The sequence below is a fragment of the Dreissena polymorpha genome, chromosome 6 (genome assembly GCF_020536995.1).
Source record: "Dreissena polymorpha isolate Duluth1 chromosome 6, UMN_Dpol_1.0, whole genome shotgun sequence".
NCBI lineage: Eukaryota > Metazoa > Mollusca > Bivalvia > Myida > Dreissenidae > Dreissena > Dreissena polymorpha.
Genome location: NC_068360.1, coordinates 83,403,788 through 83,421,538, shown reverse-complemented (window position 1 = coordinate 83,421,538; position 17,751 = coordinate 83,403,788). Strand labels below are relative to the sequence as shown.

The 17,751-nt window shown below is 34.0% G+C and overlaps 1 protein-coding gene across 1 annotated transcript; it reads right to left on the bottom strand.

The window, feature by feature from the left end:
• Window positions 1–254: 254 nt before the first annotated feature.
• LOC127835860 (uncharacterized) lies at window positions 255–12,168 on the bottom strand. Its single transcript, XM_052362286.1, has 4 exons — window positions 12,090–12,168; window positions 4,040–4,076; window positions 1,792–2,599; window positions 255–1,691 (listed from the first exon to the last, which is right to left on the bottom strand). The coding sequence occupies exons 1-4, from the start codon at window positions 12,166–12,168 to the stop codon at window positions 255–257; spliced, it is 2,361 nt and encodes a 786-aa protein (XP_052218246.1).
• Between the last annotated feature and the right edge of the window lie 5,583 nt (window positions 12,169–17,751).

The following is a 17,751-nucleotide window of genomic DNA, read 5'->3' as shown; positions in this document are numbered from 1 at the left end:
GCCGTCCAGCCTTTCTCTGTGCAGGTATCTGTGAGGGCCTGGTACTTTTCGCGCTTCCGTTTGAAGCTCTCTTCAATCCGCTCCTCCCATGGTACTGTGAGCTCCACCATCACAACCTGTTTTGATGCAGCTGACCACAGTACTATGTCGGGTCTCTGGTTTGTCACGGTGATTTCCTGTGGAAACTTGAGCTGTTTCTTCAAGTCTGCTTCCATTCTCCAATCTGTTGCTGTTCCAAGAATCCCACATGCGCGTTAGGCCTTTGCCCCTTCTTCTCCGGCTCTGACAAAGAAAATGAATGAGGGGCCTTTGTTGGTCGTCTTCTGCGCTTTTCGTGCTTGATCTAGATGATCGGCGATTGAAGCAAGAACCCTGTCGTGACGCCATCTGTATCGACCATCAGACAGGGCTGTCCTGCATGAGCTCAGGACATGCTCCAGATTCGCTGGTCTTCCACAGAGCTTGCAATCTGGCTTTTCGGCAAGACCCCAAGTCACTAGGTTTGTTGGACTTGGCAGCACGTCGTAGACAGACTTGAACAAGAAACTAAGTCTGTCGCTTTCCATGGTCCAGATCGCATTCCATGTAAGCTTTCTCTGGGGTACTCCCTCCCAGTTCAGCCATTTTCCCTGTTTCCGTAGGGTAACAGCTCTGGTGAGCCTGGATTCTTCCTCCATTCGGCGAATTTCTTCCTGCACTTGGGTGCGTCGGTCTTTTGCACTGGCTTTGCTCCACTGCGAACGGGTGACGCATCCGAAGCCTAGTCGCCCATGTGCGACATTACCGACAATGTCGCTGTGCCGAAGACGAGCCTCAGCCTCTTCAACTGCCTTGTCAGCCCTCCACTTTCTCCCGGTGTTGACCTGCACTCCTGCTTCTCTAACCTTCTCATCTCTACTGTCTCGTAGCATAATGACTTTCCGAGCCTTTGTGACCTTGTATTCCTCCGTCAGTGATCTGAGAGGTATCTGCAGCTTGCTGCCTGTGCAGTACAAACCGAGGCTGGTGAAACTCTTTGGCACCCCCATCCACCGTCTGAGGAATGAATTTATTGTCCTCTCCATTGCTTCCACTGTTGATGACGGTACACTGTACACCAGCAGCGGCCACAATAGGCGTGGTAGGATGCCATGTTGGTAAATCCAGGCCTTGAATTTTCCTGGCAGACCACACTTGTCCACATCTTTCAACCAGTTCTCCATTTGCACTACCTTGTCTTTGATACTCTGTTGATCATTGAGTGAGTCTCGAAACCACTTCCCGAGGCACTTCACTGGTTGCTCCTTAACAGTAGGGATGAGCTGATCTTTGATTCTATATATTGCACTCTCTTGAATCTTTCCTTTCCTCAAAACCATGCTCCTTGATTTCTGGGGTTTGAACTTCATTCTGGCCCACTCGATAAGTTCGCCAATGTCTTGCAGCATCCACCTTTCCTCGACGTACGACTTTGCTGTAATAGTCATATCGTCCATAAATGCCCTCGTTGGTGGTTGGATACACCCCGAAGTCATTTTGGGTCCTCTGGATGGCTTCTCCGCTGACTTCACTATCAGATTCATGGCTGCTGCGAACAGCACCACTGAAATTGTGCACCCGGTAACGATGCCTACTTCCAGCCTCTGCCAGTCAGTGGTTATTGCCCTTGTTGAAAATCTCATGATGAAGCCGTCGAAATAGTGCCGCAACATCTGCCGAAATCGAACGGGTACATGATTCAATTGTAGAGTCTTTTGTATCATCTGATGCGGAACAGAACCATATGCATTTGCTAGGGTCAAGCCAGATCACTGCGATGTCTCCTTTGTTCTCGCGTGCTTCCTTGATGATTTGGGTGATGACACTGGTATGCTCGATGCACCCAGATACACCGGGTACTCCTCCTTTCTGCACAGCTGTATCTATGTACTTGTTCAGAAGCAAATAAGAGGTCATTCTTATTGAAAGGACAGCGAAGATTATCTTCCCTTCCACGTTCAGCAAAGAGATAGTCCTGAATTGACCAAGGGTTGACGAATCCTCTTCTTTAGGAATAAAACATCCCTCTGCCTTCAGCCATTCTCTGCAAAGCTCTCCTTTCCTCCAAACAACCTTTATAAGCTTCCACAACCGTAGCAAGATCTTGGGGCAGTTCTTGTATACTCTGTACGGTACTCCATTGGGTCCTGGTGCTGAAGACGCTCTGGCCTTCCTTACAATGTCCTTGACTTCTTGCAACCTAGGTTCTGCGCAATCAAAGTCATGTTCAGGATCATCTGGTGTGAGCAACTTGTCGCACTCGCCCAGTGCCTTGTGACGGTCGCTGTCACTGTACATATCTTTGATGTACTTGTTTGCCTCCTCTTTTGTGCATTGAAGTTCGCCTGTTTTCTTTTCTCCGAGCAAACGCTTCACAAACTGAAATGGATTGCTAGTAAACTGAGCTCTCTTTCGCCTTCTCTCGTGTCTCTTCCGGCTCAGATTCTCTGCTCTCCGTAAACACTGGATCTCCTTCCGTACATCATCTCTCAGTTCTGCCAGACCTTGTTTCTCTGCTTGTCTGTATCTACTTTTCAAGCGTCTGAGTTCTCCCCTTAGGTTGGAAATCTTCTGCAGTCTTCTATTCCCGCCAACGAAAAAATCGGGAAACAAGTTATCCAAAGAAATTCATGCATATATAAGACCATACGCTTGGTGTTCTCATTACATTTTCTGTTTGCGTTTTAATGTTGTCATATTTTGTAATCATTTATCGTGTTCCGGCGGCATTTCTGTACGCCTTTAGGAATAGGAAAACTTAATGGTTTGTTTACTGATGTTAAGTTAAGTAGGTATTAATATATAAATAACATTTGAGATTGCTTAATATGAATAAATAATATGTATCATTTTATAAAAGTTTTACATTAATTTAAAGTTAATCGAAATAAGTACAGTCAATTTAACACGAGTTTTGGTATACTCTAGGTACTAGTATATTTAAAGAATGATTACTTTACTGATGATCTTTGTCACCTTTATGTTTTAGCAATTTGCTTTAATAATAGACAACACCAGAATCGATAAATTGACCGCCGCCGTATGGGCTATCATGTGAACTACTGCCATGACGGTACTTAAGAATCTGGCAGACTACAGCGTTCAAAGATCTATCAATAAACACAGATTGGAAACACGAATAAAAATTAACTTAAAATGATACTCGACAGATTTCTAACATATGTGTCTCTGCACAATTATCAGTGACAACACGTAATGTTTTAGGCCGAAATTGCTGTATTGTTTAAATACTCCTTTCAGTTATGCCTTAACTTAAAACAAAAGTGTATCTTTATTGAATTGTATTATTCAAAATAATTATAAAGGTTATATCCGCATATAAAGTCTGAAATAAATTATGTGATTTTAGCGTTAATAATTCCGGAGATATTAATTAGCGTTATTTAAAGATTTATGGCCGAGATATACCATTTCCTTGAAAACCAGATATCTGCCTATGTTTAAACATTATTATTTCTTTATAAAAATTATATAATTCCAGATATACTCATTAAGAAACTTTATCAGATTCAAAACCGAGACAGATTATTTTATTGAATAGTAGATATCTTTGTTTTTCTGAAGATTTATTATTTCGTTATTAATATTTCTTATTCAAGTGTCATTTAAATGTAATGTAATATCTATAGCCTAAAAAAAGTTTGTGATCTTTACTAAAATTGGTCCGGAAATATTTATAAGCAAAACTCTGTAAGATTTCATGTAGAGGGATATTTTTTATTAAAAGGTATATGGTTAAGTCTAAACTTTTAGTGTTTTTATATAAATATCTTTTATTTAAAAGTCGCTTTCAAGCTAAAACAAAATTCTCCAGCCGGAAATATTTTTTTTGATTTTTAATGAACTAGTTCAGGGGATATTCATGGCAGATTTTTTAATTGAAGAGTGAACATCTGCTTTTGCTTTAATCTTTATTTTTTATTTCATACCATTTTAATGTTATAATCAAAGTCTGTAGCCTTAACATACTGCGTTTGTCTTGTTCTCAATAGTTACTTACCTGATTGCTTGTTTGTCTTTATTTTCTAAATAAAAATCTAAAATTGTGAAAAACTGCTCAAAATGACTCATATGTAGCCATGAATAAACTTAAATAGTCCCAATTATATTCGGTACATTCCGTAAACGAATTAATTTCTTTCTAAAATGTTCACTATAAATTTAAGATTTAAAATCAACTATTAAAACACGAACGCAATAAGTGATGTTTTTTTTCGTTAAATACGGATTGCCAAGTTAAGCAAGATAATGGTAAAAAACACATCTGTGATCGAGGAACGAAATCATTCCTTTAGTTGGAGACGATGTACCGATGGTGGATAAAAAGTGTAAATTGGTATGTCTGTGACACCATATGTCTCCTTACGTGTAGATGTCGTTATTTAGATAAAATACCATGCGTCACCTTATAATAATGTAAAATGACAATCAAGGCCTATTTCATGCTGCGTTTTATCAGAGACGTAGATCTGGTGTCATGACTCTCAAACAATGCAAATGAACCTGATAAAATATGTATTTAAATAATACGAACTGTTATATGATAATCGTATCGATAACAGAAACCATCTTTTTCTTCATATATATTTTATAAAGTCGCGTCAAATCGTTTTATTGTCCATGGACCTATACAAACATATAATTCCCTGCATTGTTCTTTAGTACCGTCATGGCGACTCATGCGAGTATTCAGGGGCGGCAGTCCGGGAGTTATCGATTTCTGGGATTGTCTATACCATGGTGTGGTCAATTTAAAGATGTACCTCATCATAAAGGTGTCATAAACGGACATCTGTAATCTAAATAATCTAATACAAAAGAAGAAACGTCTACAAAATGTAATAGCGGTCAATGACATATTATATTTAATACATCAGCGTATTTTACGGTTCTCATGTTAACTCATGTCGAGCATTTACCTGGAACATTATCAAATCAAACATCGAGGATAGGTTGATCTTAATTCCCGGCTATTCTAATTTTTAACAGAACAGACAACATACACCTTACTTGATTAGCTGTATGTTGTCGTTAATTTAATAGTTCACTTTTTCACAGGTGGTATCGCATGCTGACATCTGCTTTGTTAATAAGGCATATGAGATCTACGCCTAGGTTTGCAATGTGAATCGTGGAGGTTAACGTGGCCAAATAATGAGGGAAGGTAGGATTTATCTTTGTTAATACTCAATAATAATCACATTGAGCCTGCTTATTCAGCATAACCCGCTTTTTGATGCGGATGAGTCTTGTATTTACGGTATTAAATACTTATCATGAAATGTGTAATGTTTAAAAAAGCGCTCGACAGAGCACACACACAACAAAGAAACAGTGATTGACTTACACTTGGTATTTAAACAAGGCAGAGAATTAGCATGACATCGGCTTTTAAATAATAATCATGCGAGCAATGGTATACACGTTGGATAAAAGCTATTGAAGCAGAAATGGAACGTCTAGTTACTCGCCAATATTATGAGCACACTGCAGTCCTATAAATGTTTCTGCAAAAACAACAACATTCGTTTATAGTTACTTAATGTTTAAGATACTTGCATACATTTTGTGTGAGCTGTTATGACACATTCATTAGTATCTTGATTTAACGTTTTATAACATGTTTTAGTCTTTAAAATCACAATATTATGGAAACACATAAATAACTTTATTTCGTATTTGATAACACGATTAACAGACAAATATCTCAAAGTTAAACATCTAAGTCGTCGTCATGGTATTCAGGTAGAAACCGTCAGTAATAAACACGTATTTTTAAACAACCTCTTTGACAACTTTGCCTGCAAACAATATCCTAAAACTAATAGCGTGTTCTACACAAATATTTCTGACATATTGAAAAAAACAAACGCCCAATTAAACTATCTGAGTGCATAACAAATAATATGCTTATTTGTTTTATTTGATCTCCATATAAATCATCATGTTGTTTGTATTCATTATGTTTTGTCTGCATTTGTGATAGCGTTATTAAATGATGAAATTTCTAAACATTAACATAAACCATATTATGCATTCTTCAATGGTAAAATATGAAATACAAACAATCCATTCAAAAAGCAGAAATGTAAATTTAGTTTCCGAACAATTACAATTCTAGATACGTCTTTATTTGTGCATCTCAAACATCATTAATTTAATATCAGCATAATTTCGCCCAGGCAAACTGCTGTATTCGCATTATTAAACACAATCAACGTAGCAAACCCATAAATGAAATACAAAGATAACCAATCACACAGAAAAGTTAACATTACAATTGAACACATTTTTTATTTTTATGAAAGATAAAATATCTTGATTGAAGGAAAACACGATACATAGTTCGAGACTAAATTTATAAAATACGTTATATATATTCAAGTGCAGCTTAAGTTTTAAGAGGCCTAATAAGTAAAAAGTTTTGGCTTGCTTTTACCCAATATTAATCGGATTAAACGCAACACAAAATTGAATTCGAAAGTGAATGATACGTGATACATATGACGAATAAACATAATCAAGAGTATTCATTAACAATTAAGATGCTAATCAAATGGTATAATTTTAAAGAAAGCGTAGAAATATTAATCACGAAAGTAGAATGTGTTAATAAATATATATGTCCTTGATATTCATTAGATTGCTATTTTCTACAATTTTGTAACAAGTTTATATAGCTACAAATGTTATAAACAAAAGTACTGATACTTCTTAAATGTAAGTGATATAATTTATTTAATTTATTTTACAATATCATTGAAACACACACACATACATGAACACAATGTTCATTTTATGTATGTGGACGTACGATTCTCTACCTACTGGTAACTTTCTTTCTGAAGTCAGATTGACGTCACTGTCGTGCAAAAACGCGATGTTCTATAAATTGGGTTATTGGTTTCTTACCAAAGCATAAACATCTTTTTGATAAGAATGGCGTCTTATTCAATGACAAAAATGGCAACCTTATAAACATTAATGTAGTAAAGATAATAAGACATCAAAAGAGTAACGTAATCATTTTAATTTGTTTTACTGGAAAAGTCAAGACATTATGTTTTAGATAAGTATCAAGAAACATCAATCAATGATCCATTAACAAGACACAGTTGTGTAAGTGATTGGTTACGGTAGCTTTTAACTTACAATTTCAAGGAAATGAATTAACATAATACTTAGCACGTAATACGCGAAAGACTCTTATCAACGTTTCGCTATTTATGGATTATCTGTTTTTGCCGTAATAATCACTATAAAATGGAAGTCTAACCTTAGTTGATCTGTTAATGCAATACCATTCTTATTGTTCTCTTTAATATATTTTGAACATAAATAGTTTAAATTTTTGTGACAATGTTTTTGAAAGTGAGAAATGCATTGCATTGAAGTAACATGTATACGTAAACAAAATACATAATACTATAGTGATACGTCGCAAGACCCCACATTCAAATGATGAGGATTCTACTATTGAGTGACTTAATAACATATGTAGTTTGAAAATTACGATCGTTATGTACTTGATCTACATGGTGTTCGTAAACGTAGAAGTGAACGTTAAACAATGATTACACCTGGCAACATAACGTAATGAACAAAATGAACCAGTCCGTCGTACTTACGAGGAATTCCTGGAATTCCCAGTGATTATATTCATGTTGATACACACATTGTATGCGTCTATTGTTTTATCACCGTTGCCTAGTTCAATTAAGTTAGAATTGAACTATTTTTCAGCGTCTTAATTTGTATAATGTAGAATAAGTTTTTGTTATTCCGCTTGAGAAAATTAGACAGGCAAAACAACAATAAACATACGTTAAAGATAATAAATCACCCAACGTATAATAACTAACAAGTACATTGTGATCATTTTTTATTATAAAATAATAAAGTAGTAGTGAAGTATACTTTGTTTATTTTTGACAAGCTGAAATTTTGCAACTTTTATTTAATAGCTTAATGGTTAAGAAAATTAATATACTATTACATATAACCTTCAGATTGTGACGACTGAAGTAAATCACTCTTATAACATGACCTACGCTCCAGGAGTGAAATAACGTTATGCTCAATTTTGTTTATTACACGTGTGTTATTTCACTAGTTATATAACTGTGAAATGACGTCATCTTTTTGACGAAATGACGTTATTATTCCAGCGAATTTCTTCAGTTAATCTCTTTAAAATGTGAATAAACGGTGAAAAGAGCATAAAATAAAAAAAATGTTGGTCATGTTATAAATAGATTCTTAGATTCGTGGTCATTGTGTATTGCATGTATTAAACTCGTCATCTATTGCATTTATTTAAGTCTCGTTTTAATCTTTATTAAGATTACTCGTTTAATAAATTCAATACAAAACGACCACTCATGCAAGATCCTATATATATATAACTCTTCCCAACACAACGATTAAACTTTTTTGTCGGTAGTCACAAACGTCATTAATACAAAACAAAACACAATACAATTTGTACGTAAGATAGATTAACACAAGCATTACCGCTGTAATTAAGACAAATCTAAAATGGATTTTGTTCTTAGACAAAATATGAGTTCTCAAACAGAAGCTCTATGCCATGTATTGTCCTGATATTAAGGAGAAAGGTATACTTGGGAAAATATTCGACGCGGATGTCAGCAGCAAATAGTATTGAACTTTTTAATGAAAAGGTATCTTTTTTTTAAGTTAGTGGTTCTCTTTCGGCAAATGTCAGTTAGATATAAAATTAAAAAAATATTGTATTCAATGTTATTAATAGTTGTAACCGACCATTATATGTTGACAGGGACATATTTTAGCTTTTTGATTATATGAACAGAACTATTATTAAAATGATTGATAATAATTTGTATATAAAGTTTATGGAATATCTACCTATTTTCGTTGCCAAGCGATGGCAATATCACTGGTATATGCATGCATATGCACAAAATCGAGTTCATCTGGTGAAGCATTGATTGAGGTCGCCGTAGCGTAGTGGATATGGTGTCCGCCTAGCGATCGGGAGGTCACGAGTTCGATCCCCACTGCGGGAGTGTCTTTAGATCTCCCACATAGACACCAAAGAAATGGACTCGAGAGCGTTTCATATAAGCCTTAGGCTTGTTATGCAGTCGAGCACAAATAAATAGGTTTTAAAAAAACATTGATTTTAATATTTGTTCGAAAGATCTTTTACAAAATAAAAAAATGCGTTGTTTTGTTCCTCAAACGCGTAAAAGCCATGACGTCTTACGTAAGTCTATATACGATTTTGCTGTAAACCACTGTCACACAGAAATATTATTCCTAGGGATATAATAACACCTTTCTAGAATTGTTGACAGTCCATTCTTTAAATAGAAATTATGAAGTATGTGTGAATTAGGAAAGTTTGTTATTGTTTGGGATTAGCAACGCACACATCTCCATTGGTAATTAAGAATCAAATTATTATTTAACGAATACGAATCAATAACCGATAGTGTCAAACATACTAAAGGGTATGTAGTTGATGTTAAACAGCGATTTGATATTAAACTTAGATATAAACAACCATTGTCGATCTGAAGCATATCTATTCAACATCTGCTACCAATAATATGTTTGGTTTAATTTAATTTTATCATCAAATAGCAATGATTTGTCAGTAAGCAATTATAAATCAAACATTGTTTGATGGTTATAAAATCCTTGTGAAATTGCTACGACGATAATCCATTGTATGCACACAACTCACAAAAGTATCAGATATACAATAAGATGAGTTGTTATTGTAATCTGTCATATCCTTCATTGTATCGGTATGCCCTCCCCCTTCATTGTTCATTTAGTTGTTTCAATTATTTGAACTTTTTAAAATTTATTTCATGATTTAATGATACTTAGCGATCGATCGATCTCATGCTTTCTGGTTTACACTGGAAAGTTGGTCATGTTAACTGAAGACTGATGTAATGATTAATTAAATAATATTTCACATAATTATGTGTGTAAGTGGAATATATCAATAATATACTTCATACTGTTTGCCTGGATTTTCATTTTGTCTATGAATAAAACATTGATTCTTAAGATTAGATGCGCATGTTCGACACAATATAGTTGAAATATGCCAGTTTAATGACAACATAAATGGCACAATGGAGCTTGAACAATGATCGACCAGTCTAGAGATGGACATACTGACGCAATAGCTTTCTACTATGCGGAGGATGTAATCCAACAGGAGTAAAGCTTAATTTTTTGTAAGTGCCCTTACAAGTACAAATTGATTTTACGACATAACTTACCAAAATAGTTAATTCGGACTTAAGTACGTACTGCTCATCGTCATTTGTGATATATTATACATAACCAGCATGCGTTTCAAGTAGATACACAACACACAAAAAAACACATCGTTTCGAAGAAAGGTTTACTTACACGAAAAAGAACTAAAGAAGTTTTTCTTGTGTTCGCGACGATGTTAATACATAGTGATGACCACATACTGCCCTGCGTAGTTAAATCATTATATAAATGATAATTTATTTGTATACCACAAAACATTTAAGTTTGTTTTTTAATAGAAGACCTAAGTGTGAAGTCAGCACACACAATCGCATTAATCAATTGTTATTGTTGTTTGTTGTTTCATTAGCAGTTAAATAATATAATAAGAAATATTGGTTTCCGTAATGCTGATAATGTTAAACGATAAACGATATACGATAAGGTATAAGTATTCAACGTATTTACAAATAAATACAAGATATACGATAAGGTATAAGTATTTAATGTATTGACAAATAAAAACAAGACTTTCCATTAACTTTTCTTTAAATGATTTTGGTTATTAGCTTTATATTATTAAAAAAAACTAAAGTAACATGTCTTATATGACGTAATTTTCATACTTTCCAGAATCGGGGTTGACTCAATAAACATGCCATAAGAAATGCATATGCACTTTAGCTGGTTTAGCATATGTAAAATTGGACCGATTAGCATTCCCAGTTCGAATTTGATAATGTCGATTGCTAAAACGATCGCATGCAATTATCAAAAGGCAGCTTAATGTGTTGTATAAGAAGTCAAATTAGCACCATTATCATGACACAATACGTGGTGAAATGAAAACTCACGTTCTCAAGGACAACATCACATATCTATTCAGTTTGACTTCATTTCAGTCGACATATATTGCAACGTGTGATAACCAAACGACACTTTAGGCTGCATATGATTATTTGTCACGAAATACTTACTTTTAAACTGTCGATATATTCTTAGAATTTAATAACAATTTTGTTGTTGTTGTTTTTCATCTTATACATATATTAATTATAAACAAGTATGTGCTTTTGTCAAACAAATTTACGAAATAATGATGTCAAAAGTAGTGCCTATGCACTGAAAACATTTGGAAATGTAAGTTCGGAAGCGAAAACTGTTGACACAATACGGACTAGATTGAAGTAAACGCAGGTGTCAACACGCTTGCATTTTTATCACCATGCGTTTTACATTTCATTGATTGAGCATCTTTCCTATATTTGCTCGTAGTATGTGCTGTTTTTTTGGCGATTATAATGACAACATGTAAGTTTAAAGTTATTTGTTTCGCTTACCTCATTCCAATATCATCATGTCCTTCACTTTAGTTACCCAAATGTTTGTGTTGTTGATAGTGGTGTGTATGTGTGTGTTTTATCATATTGTGTTCACTGTAAAAACTATTGCCAACATGCCAAATCCTGCAAATAACAGCTTTACTACTTGAAAAATTAGTGACAAACAGATACAAGCCAAAGTAACAAGCTGCGGACGACATAGATTTCCTAATGCTACAAGGACAGGAAATTATCGTATATTAACAAGTATCTTCATTCATAATGGTTTCATCGGCAGAGCGGATTTGTGCATCTTAAAATTGCAATGAATCGACAACATGTTGATATTTAGTGTTTTTTTCTCCATGAAAATATTTCCTCATAGGCATTTATCAACAAAGTATTATTGTATATTCATATAAAACATAATTGAAGACATACTACTTGAAAACACAATCCAACCTTGACACAAACTCGATTTCTGTTTTAATGATGGCATATCCGTAGGTCGCTCATCATCCTGTAGGGCAGCTTTTGGCATTTTAGTTCAATTGTCATGTAGTTACACACATACAGATTATATGAAAGGTACGCAGTTTGAACTTTCATTTGCATATTCATCCGCCCGCCGCCCAATGTCTTGCAAATAAAAAAACGAAAATAGTTTCGACATGTCGAAAGTATAATTCGGCCAAGTTAAATCAACACGGGGCATTAATTGTGCATGGCTATTATGACAACTTTTGATCACTCTAAAAGTCACAAGTGTCACATTCTTCATGAAACTCACTAAGAGCACAATCAAAAACATGTATTGTACCAAAATATGGGCCGAGTTGGGTATGGTTAAGAAAAACACGGTTGCCAGAGGACGGGGCAGTTTTCTTTGTATGCCTATATCAACACATTTTGAACTCTGTAGAAGGCGCACTTTTTGCCAAATTATGAATAATTTATTAATATTAATATAACAATTAGCATTAGTATTAACATAAGTTTTGTGGCAAATCTAGCAGCATTCGACAAATCGCGTAATTTAAGATATTTCTAATTCGTTACTCTTTCTGAAAAAAAGTGCTGGCGACTAATAGAATATATGGATCGTCGTTTCTAATGCAAAACAGTCTGAAAAACATAACTGTTTTGAACAGTGTTCGATTATGGTTATTATGAGGAACTAATATTACCATAATTAGAGATAGTTTGAAACCGACAAATTAACAACACAAATCCGCTCTATTTGCAAAACGTCATGGAAACTCATTGACTGATAATTAATATGTTAATGGTAGAGGATATGTAGTGACAGTGAATTTTTATCAGATATTATTATGTGTGATTTCGTTATTAACGCTTATGAATTAAGCGGTTTGAAAGCGGATTCTATGTGTTTCTATCTGGTTATTGATTGAATGGAACAAGGATTCTGTTTTGTCCTTTCAAGGCATGCATAGTCGGCATAGAAAGCGGATTCTATGTGTTTCTATCTGGTTATTGATTGAATGGAACAAGGATTCTGTTTTGTCCTTTCAAGGCATGCATATTCGGCATGTACACTATAATCAGGGTGAAATGTCTTAACTATAAGGTTCAGCTTGTCTTTAAGCAATAAAAGCCGATTAATGCACCAATTGCGATGAACAGATTTAATCAATGGACAAGCAACATTATCTATTAAACCAAACAAAGCGTTTTTGCTTTAAATGTTCTTATCACACAATCAATTATTTGACTATGTTTGTCATTCAACACTGATTTAAGGACATCCTAGAACAAAATATAGATACAGTTTATTTATAAATAGATTCAGTAACCAAATTAATATTCACACGATTCAAACGTTCTAAGCTATTTGTCATGATGAAAATATATCTCTCTGCTATTTTTGCAATAAAGTATAACTGATGACTTGCTCAATGGTAAACATCTTTAATTAGTGTATACTATTACGAAGTACGATGTAAACAGCACATGCATTACCAGCTTGTAGGTTTACAAACTATGTAAAATAATAATTATTTTGTTTTGATACAGTGCTCCGATACATGAGAGTATAAACTTACATACTCTCATTTGTTAAGAGACGAAGCATGTATTGAATAATTATGTGTTTAGTAAAACGAAATCGAAAGACTTACGCAGGAGCGAACATCTTTCTCATATATAGCAGTCTTTATGAAATGGATGTTACTATTCAAATTTAGGTTAATGCACATAAATGTTTGTATCAATGAATATAACAATCAAATCTTCCCTTTAAATTAACACTCAATATGTGTAATTGTACGACACTGTGGTCAGATAATACATTCGGATGAAGAACTTCCAAGTTATAAATACACGAAAGTAACCACGGCGTACACATAGCCAGACCAATAACACTCGTTCCTCCACTCGTTACACAAGTAAACTTTCCTATTTGAATATATATGCCTATTCTACCATTTAACACTTTTAAATCAGATATTTAACAAAATCAAGTAAAGATTTATCATTCTCGTTAACATATTTCTATTGACCTATCATCGGTAAACTAATTTCTTTTATACCTTATGATAAAATATGACTTTTCTGCATTGAAATAACAGCAGTGAAAATAAACACATTGCTCTTTTCACAGTTGAAAAGAACACATTTTCGGAACTCCATTTTCTATTGTTATATTATAATAAATAAAAATATATTATATTTTGTCTATGATCACGAGGTAATTAAAATTGACATTCCACCGAATCCAACACATTTTCTTTGTATTGTATGCTTTTGCACCGTTTATATATATTTTTAACGAGTTTAACTGAACTGAAGAATTTTATAATGACGTCATTTCGCCACACTAATGACGTCATTTTGTGTTTTGAACTGTATTGAGGCACGCCACGGGAGAAGGGGTAATTTTTCAGCGAAAGGGAAACAGCTGTTATTTTTTTCTTGAAAAAGGGGCATAAAAGAAACATAAAATTTGTTCATGTCAGTGTAAGATCTTTTTTTATTTCACTCGTGTTCATATAAAAATAATATTTTCTATGACCACTCGTGAAATTACAAACGATCTTACACTGACATGAACAAATATCTTCTATATTTGCCACATATTCATTTGGTAATTAATGGAAACGTTGTAAATCACCATTTTCGACATAATCATGATTACTACCTATTTTTGAAATAAAGTCACCACAAACACGCATACTTGTTTTTCATATTACGTTGAAATAGAATCAAATCGTTCAAAATTATATTGAATATGCTTCTTTTACAAACAATTGTCTACTACTTCTTTGTTGCACATTGTATGCTGAACAGAGGAAACCATCGCTAATTTAAACACATGGTCTTTTAATTCAATCCACATTAAACAATCATCGTTAAGGGAGATCGCCGCCGAGGCCGTCAGAAAAATTCTGAATGGAAAATGTTAAAAAGTTAAAGTCCCTTCCAAGGATGAGATACTCAAAGCAGCCCACACGTTACCTGACTGGCGGGGGATCTCTATGCCATCGTCGCTAATCCCCCCCCCTACCCGCTAACTGCAAGAACATTTAAGGTAATGATGATGATCACCGTGCTCCGTCACAAAACATACTTTAAATATGTAAAAAATATAATAATAAAACAAAATAAACAGCAACCTTACTATATCAGAATGCATGTTGTGGATCAGTAACAATTTTATTGAACGTATATTTGTATAAGGATAGTAAGTCTCACACATTCTTTGTAGAGACATTTAATCTGTCCATTATTCGTGACACGTGCGAATAGCCAATTCACTGATTAAAACGGACGTTGCCGCATTTGAACAGCAATCGGGGTTTTAAAATAGTATCATCGCAGTTTGTTACGCATAGTTGGCCTCAATTAATGCACACTATTCCAAAATGTAGAAAAAAATTAAACATATCATACACAAGGTACGGATTGTTTTATACACTGAAGGCATTTACGATACTGTTAATCACATACAAACAAAAATGTATTTACAGAGGGACATCCGGTTCGAGGCATAAATGATGTAGTATACTGTTTACTAACATCTAAATTACTACCAACCAGTAAGGAGGATGCAAACATAAATCAAATTTAATTTACATATATATATATATATATATATATATATATATATATATATATATATACCATATGTATACCCATTATAATTTATGTTATATACATAGATTTTTAATTTATATACATGTATATTCTCGTCATCATTATCCTAACATGCAATTCTGCGATTATTTTTTCTTTTCTTAGTCAATGGGTGGGTTCGTACAATTATAATTTCCGATCGTAAGTGGATGTTTTTTAAGTTTCCCTAATAAAAGTAAAGTAAGCGCAACAACATCGCAGCAATCAGACACTGTTCATTACAATCAATGCTTTCATCCTTTTTACAGGTTGTTAGTAATTTAGTTTTCTCGATTCGTTAATAGAGATAAAGATCGTTTACCAATAGCTATACTTATTTACGAAATGTATATATTCTTGCAATGACATGCCGTTGGTCACGTAACCACGTATTTACACTAGCGGTACATCTAGATAACAATGATAAACGAAATATAACAGAAAACGCGACATTCCTGAGGTAGCGCAGTTTTCTACTGTAAATCGGTTTGACGACCAGCAAGAGATTCATTGAATGACCTAAACAATGGTCATCGGTTTTGTTTGTTTTTGTGAGTTGGTAGGTGAATAATAAAATTGATATATGGGAACAGATTGCTGCCAAACGAAAGTACTTACATACAGTTTTGAATATTTGTTTTCATTATCGTTTAAAAAGCTTTCAGTCTATGTTCATGATCAAAGTTCGAAAAATGGATACAGCATTATGTTGAGGTTTGCTTTCATAATCTGATATTATGGTTTACATGTCAATCATATAGTTATTTTGATTTTCGTGCATACCCATAGAGCATTGGATAACACGTGTTCCAAGATGTGTGTCAAATGCCTTTTTCTCATAAATGGTGTAATTATTCAATATGTGTTAAAGTTAAAATAGCGTCACTCTTTCCAATCAAGTTATGTTTAAATCCTTTAATGCTTTTATATATGTTTCAACACACACGCATGTTTTGAAAATCAATAAAGCGCGAGAAAATCGTTAAGTGCGTATCTAAATGATACAACTAAAGGTTGACTATATACTCCAAAAGCCATGTAATCAATAATTTGAGAACTATTTTGGATATGCATTAAAACAGATCGACAAGCATTTCATAGACGACAGTGAATGTGAACGTCTCTGGCGAGGTTCATGTATTGTTTTGCCGCTAGACCCTAGGTGACCATGATAATAAGTAAAGTAAAGCATTCGCAACCACCTTCCTACTTTTTTCTCATACATTGTTTTCGTTTTAAGTCTTCTAATAATATTGCTTAATATATTTAATTGAGTGTTGGCGAATATTTAAGTGTTGGTAGCTGTGTTAATGTTGGGCATGTAAGAATAAAAAAACTTGAAAAATGATATATGTTTAGCATATTTGTTATATTTATTATTAAATACAAGTGTTCCATTATTTAAAAATACTTGAAAACAAATAATAAGAAAGTCCTGAACATTGAGTAAGAAGTCCACAAAGTTGTAGACTTGTTACGAATGGTTGCACAACTTTTTGTGTTCTCTTGTGTGTACCATTTTGTGTGGTTTAATCTATTGTATGGGTTAATTAAAACCTACATTTAAGTACAGGTGGTATCACCTGTAATGAGGTACTTGATACAACATAACAGTCATGTTGAATGTGAGCGCCTAGCGACAGAATTAACTGTTAATTCCAGACAAACCATCTACCCAATCTTGTTTTCTAGGTTTCGCTAAAACACTATTGGAACACATGCTGCGATACCGGTCTTCATCTGGAACAATCCAATATAACCTAAACCTTCACCAGTTAGATACGCATTTCGACGTGTTTGTACTCCCTTAGTAATTAAAGACCTTTCTTATAAGAATCAAGTTTTAACGGCTTCGTGTCCAAGCCTTACATTCTGACGAGCACCAAACAGCATAAAACTTGAACAGACTGCGAGTTACTCGGCGGTTGATATTGTTTTATTCTGTTTGCACAAAGACATTTTCACTTTGCTTCCGAGTGGGAAAGGGTTCAAA